General features: G+C 37.1%; 1 protein-coding gene across 2 annotated transcripts in view; it reads right to left on the reverse strand.

Moving 5' to 3' along the window:
* Positions 1-1,611: 1,611 nt before the first annotated feature.
* ITFG1 (integrin alpha FG-GAP repeat containing 1) overlaps positions 1,612-22,428 on the reverse strand; it is a 102,045-nt gene continuing 81,228 nt past the window's right edge. For both annotated transcript variants that reach the window (XM_075101535.1, XM_075101536.1), the window contains 4 exons: positions 8,499-8,623; positions 7,531-7,613; positions 5,329-5,446; positions 1,612-2,017 (listed from right to left, as the gene is read on the reverse strand). In XM_075101535.1, coding sequence (XP_074957636.1) covers positions 1,958-2,017; positions 5,329-5,446; positions 7,531-7,613; positions 8,499-8,623 — 386 coding nt within the window. In that variant the 3' untranslated portion in view covers positions 1,612-1,957. The remainder of the gene's footprint in view (positions 2,018-5,328; positions 5,447-7,530; positions 7,614-8,498; positions 8,624-22,428) is intronic.

Below are 22,428 nucleotides of genomic sequence, written 5' to 3' on the forward strand. Positions count from 1 at the left end.
AATACCTTAATGCAAAAGATACCGAGTTAATTGTTTTTTTAACTTGACTACAGCTTAAATGTCAGCATGAGGTTATTTCATTCCTAATTGTTTTTCTGAAAAACATAAGGAGGCTAATCTACGTTTATTATATTGTGACAGAGGCTACAGACAACTTTGCTGCCAGAGTGGCATTACACTTTTAGCCTTATTCTCCAACCATTTGAAAAAAGACAGGAAAAAATATTGAATTGTGCTTCCTGTTAATTATGAAATCCGTTGTTACTTTTGCTGCCAGGAGTAAATTCTATCAATGAGGTTTTAAAAAGTCCAATAGCATTAAGTATTTATCTAAAAAAATCTTACCTTTTCATGCCATTCTAAGTGAAATATTAAAGGTGTGCATTATGGAAATGTGCTATCCTAAATAGTAACAGCAGTGTAATATGAAAGTCTCCTTTGTTGGACTCTGATTGGTTCATATTAGAAATATCTAGCAAAACTTCACAGCTTAGTAGACTGCTTATCCGTACTTTTCTGATGTTTGGCTTGGTGCTGCTGTATGAATGGGTCACTGTTCAGCACTGCCATGGTTCAGGGTGGACATAACCAGTTCAGCTTTGTACCTGCATGCTCTTTTCTGTTCCTGTATTCACAAGCAAAGGTAGTATTACAGGACAGCAGGTTCCAGGACAAGCGCCAGACTGGAGGAGATACCTACTGCAAAGGGGATTGCCCATAAGATCAACACTTTGTGGTTTGTGGAGAAAGTGCATTCTAGTTTATCAGACAGTATTTATTAGGAATGCAAGTTGACAGATTTTAATGCACAATTAATCATGTAAACTTGTATCACTAAGGAATAACTATTAAAAAAAAGCATGGTTATTTTTAGAGACTCTTCCAGGATCCAAATTACACTGAGCAACTGTAACATTATCACCATTTTAAATATAGAAAGTTGAGGTACTCGTCTTATGTAATTATTACAGCCTTATGAAATTTGGGCATAGTAGTGCACATAGATCATGTACATTGCTTATTCTGAGTGTCCTATTGTATTCTATATTTAATTTTTTTATAGCTCATTCCTTAGCAATACATTTTAGGGAGTCAATCCTCATTCTGTTCCCACTCCAAAATGTTTCTTTTAACTTCCATAAACTAAAACTGAATTAAGAAATCCCATACCTTAATTATAAGTCAAAAGAAACAAGTTGCTTTCATAATGAATTTAGGCCTTTCTAAAATAAATGTGGTTATAATTTAATTATAAAAGCAGTTTATGTAATGCTGATACATTTTTTCTGATTTTAATTTTTTAATGCATTGTCTTCTCTCTAGAACTAACACACACAAATACTGCATCTATCCCATGGTGAGCTACTGAACTAGCATTAACATTGCAGGTTTCTTTTAGTTCTCCAATTCCTAAATTCTTTAACTCTCGCATATATGGATTTAAACAAGAAAAATACAGAATACTTTAGGTTGAGTAGCATTTAGTACCATCAAAATAATTAATGATCAAGTAATCTGAGAAATTGCTCAAACTTAATTTTCACAAATGGGGGTTATTTTTCAGGAATGTATAAATGACAAGACCAATTCAAGTGGTACAAACTACTCTGCTCACTGAAATGCTAAACTTTATTTACACAGCTTTCTTTCTGTCAAATGTTACTAAAGAATTGGTGGTACGTAAACAATGGTACCTGCAATTTCATCCCTTTACTAAGAAAAATAAATTTACAGTTCTGTTAAATAAAGACCAAATGCTGTTATATACAGACTGTTAACCAAAAGGCCTTGTGAGACATTCAGTTCTAACTTTAATACTTTCCAAATAAATAGCAAATAACGCAACATTTAAAAATAGCACACCAGCAGTGTTTTCAGGGTAATCATTTTACAAATCAAAATTTAGTATTTGAATTAAGCACATGAGTAGCAGCTCCTTCATAAATATTAAGGCATGTCACATAGCATCAAAATGGAACCGATGAGCCTCCTGTCGCTTCTCTCTGTCATCTGCTTTCTGAAAAACAATAAGAAAAAACGCTTTGTGGGATCTAGTTACAGAAATGAGTTGTTAAGTGTCAGAGAATGGTTGATTTTTTCCAAGTCACTAATTTGACAAAAGGCAAAAAGCTTAGTAAAAAGCCCCAATAATTATCTTTTAAATGATGTCAGTTTGAAATAGCAATAATCTACTCAAAATTGACTTCTGCCGTTAATGCTTAGCTGTTTTAGTATTTATGACCCATTATTTTCTATTATTTCTAATAATGCTTTTTTAAAAGGAATATTTAAAAAACAAAGAATGTTTCCTACTATGCATTTATTGAATCTGCATTATAAATATGAGATAAAATTACTCTGAATTAACTGCAAATGACAGCTATGTTACACTTAAATGACATTATTTTAAAAAAATTCTGTAAAATACAAATTTAGACAAAGATGGCAGTTCAATCAGCTCCAAGTAGGCTAAACATATTCCAAGTTTTTGTTTCTATTACTCAAATGTGAGGCAGGATGCATTTCCCTGCTTATTTATGCAGAACACATATTGATCTGCTGAAAGAGTAGTTTGGATGGTGCTTGGAAGAAGCAGCATATTTAAATTGTACCTATAATCCATGTAATGTGTAAAAACATGTCCTCTCCACAAGCCTCCTCTTGTGTTCTAAAGCAGCAACGGAGTATGAAAGCACTTATTAAAGGATTTTTGAACACATAGTGACGACTTTTCTAGAAAGCACTGTTTTTGTCATGACAGACAGCATATCTAAATCCTAGCATAAGGGAATTTAGCAAAACAGATTTAAATGCTTTTTAGCTTGCTTATACCTAACTTCCCCGCCCCCCCGCCCATGAGTAAAATGAAGAAAAACCTTTATAGTATGCTGTTGTGTGGGCATTCAGATTGGTATCTCAGTTGATAGATATACATGACAATTTTGGTAGAAATCAGTGCATGTGTTCTGCCATGAAAATTTGTAATCTGCTTTGGCTCAAGGCCAAATATTTCCTCATCACCCCATGTTTATGTATGATAGCAACTCCATTGGATTAACTATGGATTTTACTGCATTTTGTGGCAGTAGCGGAGCTGAGAGAGTAGAGTTTAAGATATAGCAGTCTGGCTTTTTGGCAGGAACTTTACCAATGTTAGTAGTATTTGGAATGCCAAAAATGGGGTGGGAAGAAGGGAGTGGCATACTCTTGCCTACACTGAAATGCTTGTCACATTGCACAAAATTTTATAGTCTCACTTAGAAAGCAATTTTCACTCCATTTCTTGTGTGCTTCCAGAAAAAATTACCACTTCAAATTTGACAGTAACAGATACTCTGATGAATCCATCAAAACTTCTCTAGCAGTATTATCATCAATGTGTAGTGTTCACATGACTAGCCTCAAGACCACAAAGCAAGTTATAAAGAATCAGAATACAGGAATATCAAGGTCCTCAGCTAATGTAGCAGACAATATTGTGAGACAAATAATGGAGTAAATTCTTCCTCAAGTTCTCTTTCATTTGAATAACTTAGATTTAAAAGCTTTCTTCTCTTTAATGGATCCAAAATTTCTATGGCATGACAGGCCAACATACTATCCCTAAATCCTACAGTTATTTAAACAATACAATACTTGGCTGGCAGAAGAGCGTATAAGAACTTTTGTAGACAAAGGGCTCCTACTACTACTTATCTGCAGAAGTCAAAAAGTACATGGTTTATATTAACTACTGAATAAAACACTGCAGCTTACAGACAAACATATCCTCTGGGAGAAAAGAAGAGATTGTAACTGCCAGTGTATTTCCCTTTCCTTTCTTTGCTATAGGTACTCTAGAGTCTGTAAGGGAAAACAGCATTTAGGCAGAACAGTATTTTTATGAAAAGATTACTGACCGAGGCAGTAAACTAAGATCAAGCTTAGAAACAAGGGACTTTGGAGTTTAACTCCCAGTCATGTCAGTGATGGACAATACAGACTTGATCAAGATTCTTGTTTGTTCTGTACCTCAACCATTTCTTCTAAAAATTGGGAAGGTAAAAATGAATAGGATGACATTGGAAAACTGTAGGAATTAACAAATATTTATACCATAGTCTGAAAATACACATGATTTATGCAAATATTTGTGCCTATTTTGAGCAAGATGCAGCTGTTGGAAATGAGTTTGTAATATAACCAATACACCTCTTCATTCACATATACCTAATGGGGTTCAAAATGGTTCAGAAAGCACTCATTCTGGGCTGAGTGCTTCTTTACATTTTAATACATGTATTATTATTTGAAGAACTGTTTTAAATGTTGACATTAAATCTCCATTTCTCCAGGTAGAATTATACATAGCCAATCCTTCTGCAACTCAAAAGTCCAAGTATTTTTTCTGCTACTGTTTTTGCTTAAGATGTGTTGGAGGCAGCATTAAACCCAGCCAGCGCATAGGCCTAGCTACCAGTTAGCAATGCTTTCTTGGTACCGTGGGACATGCTAAGGACAGTCATCATAAACTTCGTGTTTCTTTGCTTTGTGTGTTTTATTTAAATATGAAGCATGCACAAAGCATACCTGAATGTTTAACAAGGTCATTTTATTTCCAGAAGCACAAAATAACAAACAGTTCTACCACGTCAAAATGCGCAGTAATTTTATTTGACAGCTAAGATTATGGTTTGGGTATGTTTATTGGCAATCCTGCCAGTTGGATATGATTGTGAGCTGAGCATAGTTAAGAAAAATGGGAACACATTTCTTTTGTGACATGAAAGGCCCCTTTCAAAATGCTTCTTCAAATCAATGGATTTCTATACACTGCATGTATAATTCAGAGAGCAAAGCAGCCAATATGCACACGATCGACTCCCTATACAGTCTTGAATGCTAATGTCAGTGCAATCAGCAAAGACGGATACAGAAAAAGAGACTTTTCCTTATTTTTAGATTATGAGCAGAACTCAAGTAAACTGAGTTTGTGTTCCATTTTCCAAAACAGTACTCCTTAAAACTCTGCAAAATAGAAAGCTTAAATATGGAACAAAAACGTCTCATTTAGTTAGAAATAACAGCTTAATGGCAAAAGCTTAGCCATGTTGCTCTTCATTTCCTTTTCTAAGTCTCTCAGCACTTAAATAAAAGCAATGCCAATTTTTAGGCTTGCAGTAAATACCGAATTAATACTAAATACCTTTTGGGAATTAAGGCAGTTGGTGTCAGAAATTATAGTGTAGAAAACTACTCAAAAAACCCACAACTTACATGACTAAAATATCAGGAAGTATCAAATGGTATAGAAAATAAATTTAAAAAAATCTAGTTAATTAAGCTTACCTTTTCTTGCCAGTGTAATATGCCAATTATTGCCAGGATGAAAACGCAGACACCAATTAAGGCTATAGCTGTTAGCAGCACAATGTTACTTGGGGTCAGATACAGCTTGGCACTCCAGCTACACAAAAGAAGAAAATAGAAGGAAACATTAATACCTTTCATTAGGAAGCAGAAAACAGATTTAGCTTATAAAGATGAAAAGAGCCTGCTAGTGTAAGACAGGTAACAACTTGGCCTACAGAAAGAAGTAGCTATATTTAGAGACTGAAGCTTAATGGTGGTTATTGGAAATATATGGCTTAATATAATTACTTTCAGGTAATGCCATGTCTAAATTCAGTTTTTGTTCAACTTCTCAGGAATGCTGTGGATGACCTCAGAGACTGATGTTTTTCTCATTAGGAGATTATCTGCTGCCCCTGCCCAAAACAAAGTAAAATGTGTAGGAAAGCCTTCCACAAAACTGCCTGGGGCTTGGGGAGAAGGAGAAGCAGGGTTAAATAAGCCTGTAACATAAAATTGTTTCCTCTGCATGGGAGGCTCCTCTCGGACAGGCTCATGGGGTCCAGCTGGTTAGCTGTCTCTCAGTCTGAAGTTTACCCAGAACAATTGCAGTTATAGGCAACCAATTGACTATGGCAGGAGAATGCTGGAGAGCAACAAAAGTAAGCACTTCAAGGGGTTCTGGAAGACATTGCTTAAATGTGGGGTCCCGAGGCTAAGTTAACACCCTTTTTGTACTCCAGGCTTCCTATCATGGGAAGGCTGTCAGCAGGGGGCTCTATGTTGAGGCAGTACTGAGGCCTCTCAGGAAACAACATATTTATGTTTTAAAAAAATTATAAATTTAAGAAGCATTCATTATGATATCTGATTTCTTTTGGGGATTCTATCCTCTGCTATTCTTCAGTGTCCATAAACTTACTTTATAGGAAAGCAAGAATAGTTTAAGGATAAGATGACAGAAAAACCTCTGCATAACACAGACCTTTATTTAAACCTGGGTTTAACCTCAAGACGATAAGTAGATTTTCTTCATCTGGCAGATGTTATTCCTTTGTTTGTTAATCAGCAACTCAAGCAGCATATAACTTCTCAACTGTTATTTGTCCTACAGTAAAATTAACTGCTGAAACTGATATCAGAATGTGCTGGTTTTGGCTGAGAAGGGGTTAATTCTCCTCACTGTGGGGGAGTCGGCTACCTTTCCAGCTTCCCACGCTCTGCCGCGTGGCGGGGGGCTGGGAGGGGCAGGGCCATGGTGGGGGCAGCTGACCCCAACTGGCCGATGGCATGTTCATTCCATACCATGTGACACCATGACCAGTATATTAAGGGGGGGCAGTTTGCATCTCGGGGGTGGCGAGCGGCTGCATCGCATGCGGTTTGTTCCCCTCTCCCTCCCCCCCGGGGTTTTGTGCCTCTCGTTGTTCTCCTTTACATTGCATTTCTGTTGTTGTTTCTTTTAATTATTAAACTGTTCTTATGCCAACCCACAAGCGTTACACTTCTGATTCTCTCCCCCATCTACCGGTGGGGGAGTGAGCAAGCGACTGTGTGGGGCTGAGCTGCCAGCTAAACCACGACACGGAATCATTTCTGCATGATAAATGCAACTGAACTCACTAGTAGATCACGTGGTAAAAAGCAGCTGGAATATGTGACTAATATTTTCTCTAATAGCAAAGAGAGAAACATGCTGTCTTTCTGGGGTAAACATTTCAATTGCAAGGTGAATTCAGTGTTCAAGCTCTTGTGTAACCCACCCCTTTACTTTAAAACATTCATTCCTGGGGCAACAGATACTGCATTCAGAAGGGCTGAACTAAAGCTTTTATCCACAACTAGACAGAAATTGCATGTTTGGTGAAACAAAAATAGTTGCTTCAATCATTACCATGCTTGCAATTTGACAAAAAGAATGCTGGTATATCTAGCATATATGTTATTTACAGGAATTGAGCTGGTAATAGATTTTGATTGTTTATGGGCACTATCTAAGAGTCTGTGTAAATACTTGAAAAGTATTCTGCCTAGTCACAGAGGCAACTACATGTACAGAACTGACCGCCCTGTCTCCAGCCCTGATCGTTCTTAAATTTACTTTCTATACAAGTGACTATTTTTAAACCTACATGTAACACCTAATTCAAACTCTGTTAATGTAGTTTTGTGACGTGCAAATCAAACTGATTAAGTTACCTTCGAGGAACATTATGAGGATAGGGGATGACTATAAGCTGGGAGTTTGGTATGATAGCTGTCCATTCTTGTTTTCTTATCAACTGAAAAACAAAAGCTATGTCAATTCCTAACAAACCAACACACTGAAAAGCGAAGAAATTCTCTATTGCAACATATAAAAAGAGAAACAAAGAACCAGTTACTCTTTTTTCTTTTAAATAGAAGTGATTATTCCATTTTTATAAAGGTTTTATAAAAGTATAAACTTCTTATTCTGGAAGCTCCAAAGTGCTTTAAAAAAAAAAAACAAAGTAAAAAGCCAAATAACTATTGCTGACATGAAACACAGCATCTGCTTAAAAAGTGCAAAGCAACAACATTATAGGGAAAGAAGAAAAGAAGCAGTTCTACAAAAGAGGCAGGCAAAGCAATTATCCAAATCAGAATTTGGCCCATATGCTAATTTGAGTACCTCACTTTTTAAAGTAGTACCATCGGATCTTTAAAGACTGAAAATGGTCAGGACTCTACTTTTATGTTTCATCTGAAGATTAGATAACCACAGTAATCTCCACCTCTCATCATACTGATTGTGGTTTTATCACTGAGGCAGAAAGGATTATGTGAGTTCACAGGCCGGCCAGACCAACCCCAGGAAAGTCTTACAGCTGAGACCACAATAATTGGATCCTCAGATCTAATACACATTTACCATATAAACAAGCACTATATACCTGTGCTAACATTTATAGACAGCTTCAGTCATCATTTGGTCTTAGTGGCAGCTTCAGAGCTTATACACCCCCCAAAAACCAGGCATGTAAGTTTCTTTTTGGCAAACTTTCCTGTATTCAAACTTACTTCTTTGATATTCTTGCTTCTGGGGGACAAAAAAAAAAAGCATCCCTGGCAGTATTTCCATCCAAACGCTATTAGGGAAGGTAACACCCCAAATATTAGCTTGACAATCTTAAATCTCAACTAACCTTTTCTCCTGAAGGACGAGGAATGCCAACATACAAATGGTCGAGGAAATTAGCACTACGTCCCAAACCTAGCACATTGTATGGCAACTGGAGAGCAAAATGTGCTGACTGGCTAAGCTGTCCAGCTGAAATAAATTTAGAAAAGAAGCCCAAGTAAGTATTTTGGAAAAACAAAAAATGAAAAAAAAACCCCAAAACAAAAACAACCAAAAAACCAACCACCCAACCAACACCAACCCCCCTCCCCAAAAACCCCAAACCAAAACACCAACCCCAAACCCACCAACTTTCTACACAAATACACATTTCGGAGTCAGTAATAAAAACATTTTAAAAACTTCAACAAACCACATGATTATTTAATTCTTAAAGGCTCAATCCCACATTTTCAGACTGCTTGGGGGCACTCGCTTGGAGAATAGCCTAAATGCTTTAGATTTCTAGGTAAAATGATTCTTTTGAGCACCATTTCTATGTTAAACTGAATCGCTACCATTTGCTACAAGTTGAGACAATATCAGCTATCCACACCTATTTTGATATCAGTCATGTCCTCTTTTGCCCCACTGACTTACAAGCTCAGGCTCAACATGTGAAGGTTCATTTTAATTCTTATTAGTGCTAATCAGTAAATACCCGTTTTTCTTGTTTCACAGAATTAGATAAGTAAATTCTTATGAAGAAATTCTCAAATAATAAATTGATTTAATGAAAACAAGATTACAGTAGTTGTAAGTTAGGTCCTAGTGAAAGCATATAATGATAAATAAAGGAGAGACTAGGGGAATAATAACATTCTTTGTCTCCTGAAAAGCCAGTAGGGAAACAGACAAGTATTGCAACTATCAACAGGTTCACTAACATCCCATTTCCAAAGTATCTGATCATTCTGTTTAAATAAAAATCTTATAAACTTTTAAGTTCTGACAAGCTGATTCAGATCCTATGTAGATTCTTTGTTCATTCTCTAGAAAGCCTGTTACTAAAGTGATCTGGTTCCACAGGAGGAATGGTATCAGCATGTCATAAGCATGGCAGTGAATTCAGCCCTTCACCAGATTAATGGAAATGAGCTCAAGGGATACTTGAAACCACAAGTAGGCTTATGTGATCAATGGGATAATTTTTTTCACAAAGATATGACGTACACTTAGTATTTTTTGAATGTCAGATTTTTCTTTGCTTTGACACCTGACAGATTATGCTTGAAATTGGAAGTTATATGTTCAGTGACAAAACATAACAAAATGTGAATTAAAGAACATGAATTCACATTTTGTAATTAATTTACATCCAACTCCTTTCTACCTCACCACACTTTCTTCTGCGACTCAATTCTGAAAGTTAGTATTTTGCTTCAGACAACTGGCTGTTGGCCATCCTAGTTGCACTGCATCTTGCACTGTTACAGTAAACGGAGGCAGGGGGACAAAACTCCCCAACCACCACCACAACTTCTTTGGGAAAGCCAAACATCCTTTGTAGAAAAAACAGAAACAAACTTCTATTCTTGGCTCCTGGAGATAGCCCAGTAAGTGCAAGCATGCATTTGCCACTATAAAGCAGCAGTGATCCCAGTGGGAAGTCTCTGGAATGTGACTGTACAAGAGTATTATAAAGGCTTTTACGCCAAGGGACTACCACGATACGACACCTAATTTCAGAAGCAGCTCTTCAGCTTTTGTATCTTCTTATGGGGTACAAACTCTTTTGTGTACTGGATGATGATAATTTTGAACCCCTATTCAATACAATTATTACTTCAAGGTTCTATTTTTCTGAGCCTCCCTGGCCTCTACCAGCTTTTTAGGAAGAAGCTGGCCATATGCCGTCAGGTACGTTTTTGAATAGGCCTGTTTAATCGTGAGGTAAATATTCTGTATTATTGTAGTTTTAGAGCTGTGATAGTTTTATTTAAAAAGGCAAGATAAATGTCAACTAAATACACTTAGATGAGATCTGAATAATCAGGTTGATACATTTACTTTTTTATTAAGCCGAAATCCTATTAGTGAAAAGAAACAATAAACAGTCTTCCTAAAGATTACGTATATTTTAGATTTACTTTTTCCCATGCAGAACCATGTAATGAACAAGTACACGTGGAAGTATTTAAATAGGTTTTGTACTTTCTGTCCTCTGTTGTGAGGGCAAGGTGTACTGTGTACATTGTTAGGTGAATTCCTAGATTATGGAATCTGTGGCAGACAGTGTCAGCTGAGCAGTGTTTCTCTCCAAGAATGGGGATTTTTCTAATATGTTGAGATAACAGTAGAGAACTTTAGCCTGTCACTGACTTCCTTACATGATCTTGGCAAAATTGCTCAATACCTAGGTCTCAATTTCCAAATCTAAAATTTGAGCAATTCTCAAATCAGGGTAACCACATAATATCTGCAAGCACTGGTTACCAATATAAAAGTAGCAAGGAACAAAGGTAGGTTTGTTAAATTTTACTTGGTTATAAAAACAAACAAGGTAAGTATTCCTTGATCATGCTAGAACATAATAAAGAATTTATTTCAAAATTTGCTTCACTAATGCTGAATTCTGAAGGACTTTTCCCAAAAGAACAAGGTGCTGCTGTAATATTTAACATTGCAAATCTTTCAGAATGACTTTTGAGTGAATTATTTAGGATTATGAGGAGACAGCAACTGAGATCCTCCTTTTTTCTTCATACAAATGAAATGAATGTCAACTATATTAAGGGAAATAAAATAAAATGTCATACAGTGTGCAGTGAGCCTTAAGAGGTTAGAGAGTCAGATACTGCAGCTAGAATTCTTAAAACCATGGAATTATTTCATGGCTACTAACACTGCTTCTATCCTACTAAGATAAGGATAATGAAATCTTATGCTTCAGGATGTAAATAGATCATTGCAAAGGTCGGAAGGAAATGTTTTTTTCTACATAGCAGGCAGAAGATATGCACATACCATTTTTTTATTGGCTTTAAAATTGGGAGATATTAGCTAAGCAGGACTTGGGATGATAGCATATCAAAGGTTCTGGAGTTTAAAGCTGACTACAGATATGAGATCTTTGAGACTATTTCTTGCTTTACTCCACCTACATCTATCAAATTCTGTAGTTTGATGGTACCTGAAATGTTCCTCTCTGAATTGCACACAAGTAATTAAGAATGACAAGTATTCATATGAGAAACATAAAAACCTTGAACAAAGATTAAAAATAAAAAGAGAAGTTACACAGAGTACTGTTAACAGTTTACTGTAATTTCTGAAGTTCTCAGTCACTGGTAATTAATTTACTTATGAAAGTATTTCAGATTTAATTTAGGTAGCAACTCTAGCTATTTGCTCTGTTGTAAAACTATTGTAAACAGTTTACACTTGTTCCAAGAAGATTTGAAAATATCATTCCATCTGCAAGCAGGAAGGTGGGATTTATTTCTTCTTCTAAGATTGTTCTTTAAGCTTGGAAGTCTGTGCAAGCAAGATGGACAAAGGCTGTTGCTTCACAGTTCGTTTTGCTTCATCAGTAGAACCGTTACTATAAACAAGAGTTTAAAAACCTTCTCCTGTCCATGCTGTGATTTTATTACTTTTTAATATGACTTTAAAGACTATTGAATGCTATGTCTTTTGCCTTATGCTTCTTGTTTTCAAAAAGGTTATTTGGAAGCACCAAGATATCATGGACTGTGGTATTGGTATAAGTGTTGGTGTTTATATTTTTGATTTAAATCATGAGTCACTAAGTTTATTACTTCAAAAACCTTGGGCAAAGTAAAAAACCTCAACATTTTAAGACATGGTCTTCAGTGGTTTCAGCCTGTCAAAGACCAAATTTTTAAGAAATAGCTAAAAATGTTGGGCAGCCAAACCTGACAAAATTTTGCAGAGTTTGATACTCAGAAATCATTCTGAATGCCTCTGGATCAATCTCCTTATTTTTGAAGTCTGGCATATCAAATTTGAAGCAATGCATATCATTAACCTTTTGAAAGTGCTGTCTGAAAAACAGAATGATGTGTTGTCTATGACATATACAGTATTTGTTCTTTTATATCTGAATTAAGGCATTTCTCTTCTGCTTCCATTATACTGATGTAAACTTGCTGAAAGCTTAGGAGTAGCGCAATATGCCCTGGGATAAATTACAATGTCCTCAACCACTTATTTCAGGGTGATCACACCTAAGCAGCATAAGTGCTTAAATGAAGCCAATTTAACTTTATGAAGGAAAGGTGATTGCATCTACAGATAGAAGCAATCCTTTCTATTGTTTCTTTAAATAGAACTGAAAATGTGTGATACTGGATTTATAAACAGTCTAGGTGAACCTACATAGATTCACAATACTGATATTATTCAGTCAACTTAAATAAGCTTATTTTGTGGAATAATAGAGCAGAACATACAAGATCACTACACAGAGCTGAAAGACTAATGGAAATTCCAGTTTCAAAACTGTGGTCTCCTAAAGTGCCATTCTTTAAAATATTTTATTACATTTTTCTTGACAAAATATCATTTGCATTTAAGTAGTCCGTTAAAGCCATTCAGATTCATTCAAAATACAGTAATAATATTTAGGCTTTCAAAAAGTCCCCCAAATTCAATGTATTAGAGGACTCAATACCTAAATGTATTTTCATAAATACAAATGTTGTGTCGTTACTTCTTCCAGTTGCTGTATTCTCCTCTAATTTGCAAACTGATGCATTTATCAGAAGCTTTAATACATTCACCAAAATAGTAACTGAAGATACTTGTGAAGTGTGAATCAATTTGTGAAAAACACCCCCAAAAATCTAAAAGAGTTAGAAAATATAACAAGGAGTTACTTTGTTTTAGATTCTTTGTACCTGTTGACAACATAGACAGCTTTTCTGGTAAAAAACCCAGTTCATTGTGTAAAACACAGTATCTGAGTTGCAGTCTCTAGTCTCAGACTCATGTCTAAATTCTTCTGTACCATCATCTACCTCAGTATTGAGGTCAACACATGAATGACTACTTTCTTATAGGGTAGATACAGATAAGCATCCTAGAAAAACTGAAAGGTATTCCAAAAAACTACATGCAGAAGTTGCACAGCTGTGAACAACATGCATGCAACTGCTGGAATAAGGGAAAGGCAGTTCAAGAGTTAGGTAAAATTTCACAGTGACTGTGTGTCACTTAGGCTGCATAGTTGAAACACTATAGCGATATTTACTTTACAGCAATTATCAATATTGTGCTGCATTGCACACCAAAGTGTTTCCCTGTCTTTTGAAGCTGGCAGCTCCTTATTTTATTTGAAATTATGCCAGAACCACTTACTTCAAAAGAATGGGAAAATGCAATTGATAATGAAATAGCTGTGTAATAGGCATAAGAAAGTACAAAGCAGCTTTTAGGAAAAAAAAACCAAACCAAAAAACAAACCCAACAGCTCCACTTTTTTAAAAGTTGGAGAATTTTATTTCCTTGGCTTTAGTTGAAAGCTTTACTTCAGTTCCCTTATTACTGCCTTTGGAGTTGTAGTCACTCGCTGGAAAAAAGAAACGTAGTGGAGAAAGCTCTTTCTGCTTAAAATTATGCAATGTCAAATTCAGCTTTCTAAGGGCTGAGGATGTCTCCCTCTTCTGACACAGCTGTTTGCCTCTTTTCATTAGTCCACCACACAATAGGAAATTGTGGATTAATGCAATACATAACTTCACCTCTCAACTTTTTCTGCAATACCTTTTTCTGGAGTTCCAGAAATAACTAGGGAAAGTGGATTGAAAGTGCACACTTGTAACTTCAATGTCTATGACTTGCAGCGCTGCTAACACTTGTGAGATACTTCTGAAAGCTCAAACTCAAAATCTGATGCACTTATATGAGAATGTATGTTTTCATTAAGAAAAATAAAATTATGGAAGTAAAACTAGCAACTCTTTAACTCTTCCCCTTTGTGCAGGGGAATCTTGGCTAATTTGTAATGCCTGAATAGTTGAAGTTTGGTGATACTGCATGCAACATTACAAGTTCAAATAAGTTCTCTAAACAAAAGAAAAACATATTAGCAGGGGATCCCCACCTATAGCAACCAGAAAAATCCCTCTTAACAGAATCCAGCTATTCAATTATTACATGATTCCAGCTTGTTCCATAAATACACTCTTTCTTTACAGTGGAATTGTACATAATGAATCCTGCAATGTCAAATGGCTACTGCAATTAAGCATATTTTGTTTTTGTCTGGTACATATTGCAATGTGTATGTTTAAGTGCATCCTATAATGGCTGCTAGACATTTGTGTTTACCTCACAATCCAATTTAGATAAACAGCATGAGAACTCAATGCAACAACAGGTAAGAGTAAGCAGATTTCAAAAATCCAGACGGGCATGACTTAACAGCATGTGAAAGGTCATTCTGCCATGGAAGGTTTATAAAAAAAACAAAGCAAAAACAGCAAAAGGGAAGAGCTCTGAAATGAGACTTGCAAAGGCTATCAGTCCATACAGCTTCAGTCATATAGATGCTTAAACAAATTATGACCTGCTCCACATTAAAAGTATCTGATCTTATTTATGTTATTCTGGGTCTGCATTAGTTCTAAGAAAATCAGTTTGTCTTATTGGTAATACATAAATGAAACCAAAGATATGAAGTAGGTAGCCTTCTCAAGAAAACACAAAGGATCATTACTGGGACCCACTTCAACTTGCAGAAATGACATGCCTGCATTTTAGCCAAGGTCAGAACTGTTAACAAATAGAGCTGTATAGATGTAACCTAACCAGCATCAGTCATTAACCAAAATTCTATTCAAGAATAAAGATATTTAGTAGGGCTACTCTTTCATTATAAATGATTTTTCTAGAATGCTGAAGTTTTAAAAAAAACACAAAACAAAAAACCCCACAACACCAAAAAACCCACAACAGAAAACCAAAAGCCCAACACTTTGCATCTGGTTAGCTTTACTAAATTCATCTTATATATCCTACTGTCACCCTAAGAACAGCTTTGATTTACTCTGTGCTCAACTTTACATATCATACCCTAGTTATTATACTCCAGGTTATGCTCTGGATGGTTGCTTACAGGATTCAGCTGGAAAACACCATGTCAGAATAATAATAGAATTTTTTTAGAAGCCAATAAAAGCCTAGAAATGCAGATATAGAGCTGAAAATCTAGGCTAACACTCATACTTAACAACTCCAAAAGGAATGGGGAGTGGAGAAGGCAGATCACAGGAAACACATCAGAAAGCATAACTTAAATTTGAGTTCGTACTTCTCCCAGATGTACACCTGGACCTGATTGGATCTCAAGCATAAAATTCCTTAAATATTTGAAGAGACTGTTGCAACTGAATTTCCTCTCAGACAGCGAAGGTCTGTGGAGATACTAACCACAGTACTTCTCAATGCTAATGCTCATTTTAGCAATTGCTATTCCTTGTAGCTAATTTAACAGGATTTGTTGTTGTAGGATTACAAGTGAATTGAGCAATGTGAAAGTAAAAGCACTGAATATGCTCTAATTATTATTCTGCTATCTTTTAACAACATACTGGAATATTAATAAGGGAAAGAATAATTCTAACAATGGTTAAAAAACCCTCTTAATTATGGAAATTTCCTGTAGTTAAGGCTTGGCAGATCAAAGAACCTTAAAATGGATTAGATAAGGACAGCCATATGTGCCTTTTTATTTTGCTCTTTGCATGACTATTGCATACATGCAAGATACCATAATTCAGAACTAAAGACCTGCAAATTTAGGAATGTCAGAAGCAGAATGGTGGACATTGCTTTGAGTAATCTATGATTTATTTTAGCCCAGGCCTGGAAGGATAACTTAGGGTGACTGGATAGTTTGGTTTCAGTGGTCCAGCCAGGAACCGTTCCCCTGTTAAGACCATCAGTAAAGACAATAAACAGCATCAGCTGACTTGGGGGCAGGGGAGAAGGAATGGTGAGCATTGCTTTTGCTAGAAAAAGAACTATGTTGTTACACACGTTACTTCTTGGGAAAGAGGAATTATTAAAAAAAATATGATCACAAACTATCAGATAATCTCTTTATTGCTTTCATATAATTAAAAGCTTCAGATATAGATTGTTCCATGATATTATACAAGGAATGCAAATAAGCTGATGAAAATTAGTTTTAAAATAGCATCTTGATCACAGAATCATAGAATCGTTAAGGTTGGAAAAGACCCTTAAGATCATCAAGTCCAACCACTAACCTATCACTGCCAAGTCCACCACTAAACCATATCCTCAAGCACTACGTCTACCCTCTTTTAACTACCTCCAGGGATGGAGACTCAACCACCTCCCTGGGCAGCCTGTTCCAATGTCTGACAACCCTTTTGGTGAAGAAGTTTTTCCTAATATCTAACCTAAACTTCCCCTGGCGCAGCTTGAGACCACTTCCTTTCACCCTATTGCTTGTTACTAGGGAGAAGAGACCAACCCCTGCCTCGCTACAACCTCCTTTCAGGTAGTTGTAGAGAGCAATAAGGTCTCCTCTCAGCCTCCTCTTCTCCAGGCTAAACAACCCCAGCTCCCTCAACCGCTTCTCATAAGACTTGTTCTCTAGACCCTTCACCAACTTTGTTGCCCTTCTTTGGACATGCTCCAGCACCTCGATGTCTTTCTTGTAGTGAGGGGCCCAAAACTGCACACAGTACTCGAGGTGAGGCCTCACCAGTGCTGAGTACAGGGGCATGATCACCTCCCTGCTCCTGCTGGCCACACTACTCCTGATACAAGCCAGGATGCCATTGGCCTTCTTGGCTGCCAGAGCACACTCCTGGCTCATGTTCAGCTGGCTGTCAACCAACACACCCAGGTCCTTTTCCTCCAGGCAGCTCTCCAGCCACTCCTCCCCAAGCCAGTAGTGTTGCATGGGGTTGTTGTGACCAAAGTGCAGGACCTGGCACTTAGCCTTTTTGAATCTCATACTGTTGGCTCCGGCCCAACGATCCAGCCTGTCCAGGTCCCTCTGTTGGGCCTTCCTGCCCTCCAGCAGATCAACACTTCCGCCCAGCTTGGTGTCATCTGCAAACTTACTGAGGGTGCACTTGATCCCCTCATCCAGATCATCAGTGAAGATATTGAACAGGACCGGCCCCAACACTGAGCCCTGGGGAACACCGCTTGTGACTGGCTGCCAACCGGATTTGACTCCATTCACCACCACTCTTTGAGCTCGGCCATCCAGCCAGTTTTTAACCCAGCATAGAGTGCACTTGTCCAAACCACAAGCAGCCAGCTTCTCCAGAAGAATGCTGTGGGAGACAGTGTCAAAGGCCTTACTAAAGTCCAAGTAGACAACATCCACAGCCCTCCCCTCATCCACTAAGTGGGTCACCTTATCATAGAAGGAGGCCAGGTTAGTGAGGCAGGACCTCTCTTTCATAAACCATGCTGTCTGAGCCCAATCCCCTGGTTGTCCTGCATGTGCTGTGTAATGGCATTCAAGAGGATCTGCTCCATGACCTTTCCCGGCATCGAGGTCAGGCTGACAGGCCTGTAGTTCCCTGGATCCTCCTTCTGACCCTTCTTGTAGAGGGGAGTCACATTCGCTAGTTTCCAGTCATCTGGGACCTCCCCGGCTGACCGGGACTTCTGATAAATGATGGAGAGTGGCTTGGTGAGCTCCTCTCCCAGCTCCCTCAGTATCCTTGGGTGGATCCCATCTGGCCCCATGGACTTGTGAACATCCAGGTGAAGGAGCAAGTTGGTGACTGCCAGCTCTTCAACAACTGGGACTTCATTCTGCATACTAGCTCAATTTCCCAGCCCAGGGGCCAGACAACCCTGAGGATGACCAGTCTGACTATTAAAGGCTGAGGCAAAGAAAGCATTAAGTACCTCAGCCTTCTCCTCATCTTTCGTGGCAAGGTTACCTTCCGCATCCAACAAAGGAAGGAGATTCTCCCTGGCTCTCCTTTTGTCACTGATGTATTTATAAAAACATTTTTTGTTATCTTTAACGGTGGCGGCCAGTTTAAGTTCCAGCTGGGCCTGTGTCTTCTGAATCTTCCCTGAACAACCTCACAACATCCTTGTAGTCCTCCTGAGTCACACGAGCAGTGATGCCACACTTAAAAGCTTAATGTGGAAAAGATGTTTTTTAGGTTTATACATGGCCCAGAAATGCCATGTGGATTTGGTATTGCCCATCAGTACATGTATAAAGAAGTGTTGCTTCATAGTCAAATAGAATATGATTCTGATGTAACAGACTTTTTCAAGATAATAACCTGTAGACCAATAATTCTAGTTAGAGCATTTACTGAATTTTATGAGTAGGACTTGTAAAAGAAGAAAGTTCAGCTACAAACTCAATATAATAGCTGCAGAAAACATGACTTTGAAAAGTTCTTGCAGGAATTATACAGACCCCAAAATATCTATTAACATATTACAGTTGAGAAACTGTACAAAGACATTATTATAAAATTCCCTGTAGCAATACTGCCAGGGTCATAAATGCACTTGGAATTCATTACTGTTATTTCATAATGCCAAAACAGAAAAGGAAATTAATAATAATTGGACTCTGTTAGGTTTTTATTACTGTAAATAGGGTAGCAGTGAAGATGAATGGTACTATAGCAGTATTAAATCATATTTGATAGCTGTTTCTGAGAGTGAATTGTAAAAAAACATTGCATTTCTAAAAGCATTGCCAACCCCTAAAATAAAAAAAAAACACCAAAAAACAAACCACAACCAACCAAACCCTAATGATAATGTTTAAGAAAAATGTACTGTTTTTTGTTCTTGGAAGAGAAAACCAGAAAAAATAAGAAAGTGATACATGAAATAGGTCTGAATTTTAAGCTAGGTTTATTCCCCACAGATACAAGGAATGACACAGAGGTCTGTAGTTGGAAGAACATCTTTGTTTTGCCACTGGGTTATTTTATAAGCTTGCTTAAGTAGTAAGTGCCAAAGGGTCACACACAAAAACCAAACCCATCTAAACTTGTATTTCCTTAAAGTGGGGTTTAAAATCAGTTTATACAGCTGTGAATTAACCTTTTAATAGATATTCTGCACTTGAGATCCCACAAATCCATTATTTTGCCATCTTCTGATTAAAATTGTCAATTCATAAAAATAAAATTTATTTTAAAAAGCAGCATGTCATGTATCATTTGGATAAGCCACGTTTCAGCCCCTACAGTTACTATTTATGATACCCCAGATATAAAATATTAAGAATAATATAGATTCTTCTAGCCATTAAAACATCAGATTTCTAAGTCTGAGATTGTGTTAATTAAAAATAAGTTGCAAGAGTTAAAAACCCCTCTGACTACACAAACAATAAATCTAAATGAGTATAATTAGATCTAAGCAAAGGTTATGGTGTTTTTTGATTTGTAGCCACTTTATAGCACTTTCCTAAAGAAGAAAAAAGTGTCAGTTTGATGGTTTTACTAACGTTTCTTTTCTTAGGCAAAAAAACGTTTTTGGTTTTTTTTTTTGTTACTTAGAGTTATTAACCGGTACTCCTGATTCTCCAAAAATAAGATTGTGTGTAGGTATCTATTCACAAGTCCCATGGCCAAAGGAACTATGAAGTTGTCTTTTCATTAAGTTAGTTTATATTCACACAGGAGCACCAAATTTAGGCAGGCCTGCATTTAGTCCCAGCAAGCCTGAAGGAATAAATAAATTACACTACTTCAAACCCACTGATTTCTTCATTTAGATGCATGTTCACCCAATGAATGCATTCAACTAACTGTTAGTGGCAGGCTGGAAATTTTGTAATATAGAAATCATTGTAATTTCCAGTAACTCTGACAGCAGGTCTCAGGAAGAAGCTTTATCAATAGGTGCACATTTGAAGACAACAGCCCCCAAGAGTACACAGGGGCAGCAATCAACTGCAAGCAGTTAACAGCATAAGGAGAGGTTAGTGAACTCCAATCTTTATTACACAAATTTGTGAAAGTAACAGTCTTTACTCTTTACTAAGATATGAAGTGCATTCCAAACTGTACTTTTTCTGTTTTGGAGAACAAGTACTCATATTGCTTTTAAAAAAGGAATAGGTACAATAAAATTGCTTGTACTTAACAGTGTATGTCTTAACCAGTATCTTATCAGAAACTTAACTCTAAAGCCCAACATGGAAGCAAAAAGAGGACAAACCCCACAATACCAGGTCATCAAGAAGACCAGAACAGAAAAGGCACTCCAATGTGGATTAAAGTAATATGGATAACACAGTAGGAATCTCTAGAAACTTGTCCTGAGTCAAAATGCCTTCAAAAATGGGATAGAAGCTGTGAAACTAAGGATGCCTGTATTTGTATGAATATGTATCCTGCATGTCTTTGCAAGCAGCCCTACTTCCTGTATGGAACCTGCAACATCTTCTAGCCTTATCTTCTATTTCCCCATAAACCCTCCACTGTACGCTGAACTTTTTGTCTGCTATGCTCCTTTGTTACTGCTCGGACAAGAACTTTTCTGTCTGTGGCTAATTGCAACTGCATGCGTGCTGACCATATGGCCAGCCTGAGGACAAACCAGACCAAATAACTGTGGATCTCTAACTAAAGCCTTTCTTCTCATGTGGAATTTTGTCTTCTACTGAACTGCTGATTTTTCCAGAGTTGGCAGATTTTTATTTGAGGCATGTATGCTCCAGTTAAAATTGGCTTAAGTAAGCTAGTGGATTCAAAAGTTATTAGGGACCACAAATAACTAAAAAGACAGTGTACTGAAGTAAGTTTCCCACCTACAGGAATCCAGGCTTTTGAGGGGTAAGGAGAAAGGTTCTGAAAGGTCCTTCACCAGTATTTTCTGATATGGTTAACAATATAGGCTGTAATGTGACTTGGCTCTGACAAATCTTGCAAGCCTTCAACTTGGTAATTGGCAATGATGAGATACGCTCAATGAGTTGTTACCCAACCAGAACTGGCTGCCTAAGGGTATGGGTCAGACAGCCTAACAGAGTGTACTGTAAATAAAAATCTCTAAACTCATCATGGAGTTTTAAGTGTTTCTAACTATGTCACCCGTTTTGAAATTTAGCTTATAAAGAAAACCTTCAGAGCGATGAAGCTGAGTGTACAACTGGCAGGACAATTAGTTTGTTAAAATTAATTTGTACAACAATTAGAAAAGAATACACTGCATTTTCATGTTAGTATTAATTATTAGTTTGATTAAAATGAAGGCTAATACTTTCAAGCTTTCAAACCCGTATTTGAGCATGTACGAATATGAAAGTGCTACAGAGTATGAAGATATGTTTTTGCAGCTTTCTGGTTCATATTTCAGGACAACATCTTTCTCTGTTTTCTCTAGGGTGGAGTTAACAGTTCCGAGGCACAGTATTCAAGGTGAGAGCATTATCATCGATTTAGGACTTCAACATATCAGCACTTTTTCTCCCAAATTATTGCTGTTATTTACAATGTTATAAGAATACACCTTTCCCAGTTTACTATGGGGAACTTTTTTTAAAAAAATTTGAGTTTAATTTGAAATAAGAGTTGAATGACAGATGCAGACAACTGCCATCATTGGGAAGGAGCCTGAATGGCGCAACTTACAGATGTGTGTACTCTGATCACGTTTTGGCTTGAGAGCGTGGGATTTTTTGCCTAAGCAAGAAGTGTGTCCATTATGAGATCATGGTCATAAGGTTAACAGTCTAAGTTAGACTAATAGACCACTTAGTACAGTCACCTTTGTCTTCTAGGAGCCACCAGTACATACCTAGGAAGGCAGCATAGAATCCAGGATATTCTTCCAACATTAGGCACTATTTGGACCATGGCCTAATGGATTATTCTTTTTTTTGCCTACTTTGGTTTTGGACTCATGTAAACTGTGGCATTTGCAACTTTTTGCTGAATATTACATTGATCCTTCTTCATGTGGGTACAAGATTCTATTTAGGTATTTCAAGGCCACTGTTGTTT

This window comes from Phalacrocorax aristotelis, chromosome 8 (genome assembly GCF_949628215.1).
Source record: "Phalacrocorax aristotelis chromosome 8, bGulAri2.1, whole genome shotgun sequence".
NCBI classification, from domain to species: domain Eukaryota; kingdom Metazoa; phylum Chordata; class Aves; order Suliformes; family Phalacrocoracidae; genus Phalacrocorax; species Phalacrocorax aristotelis.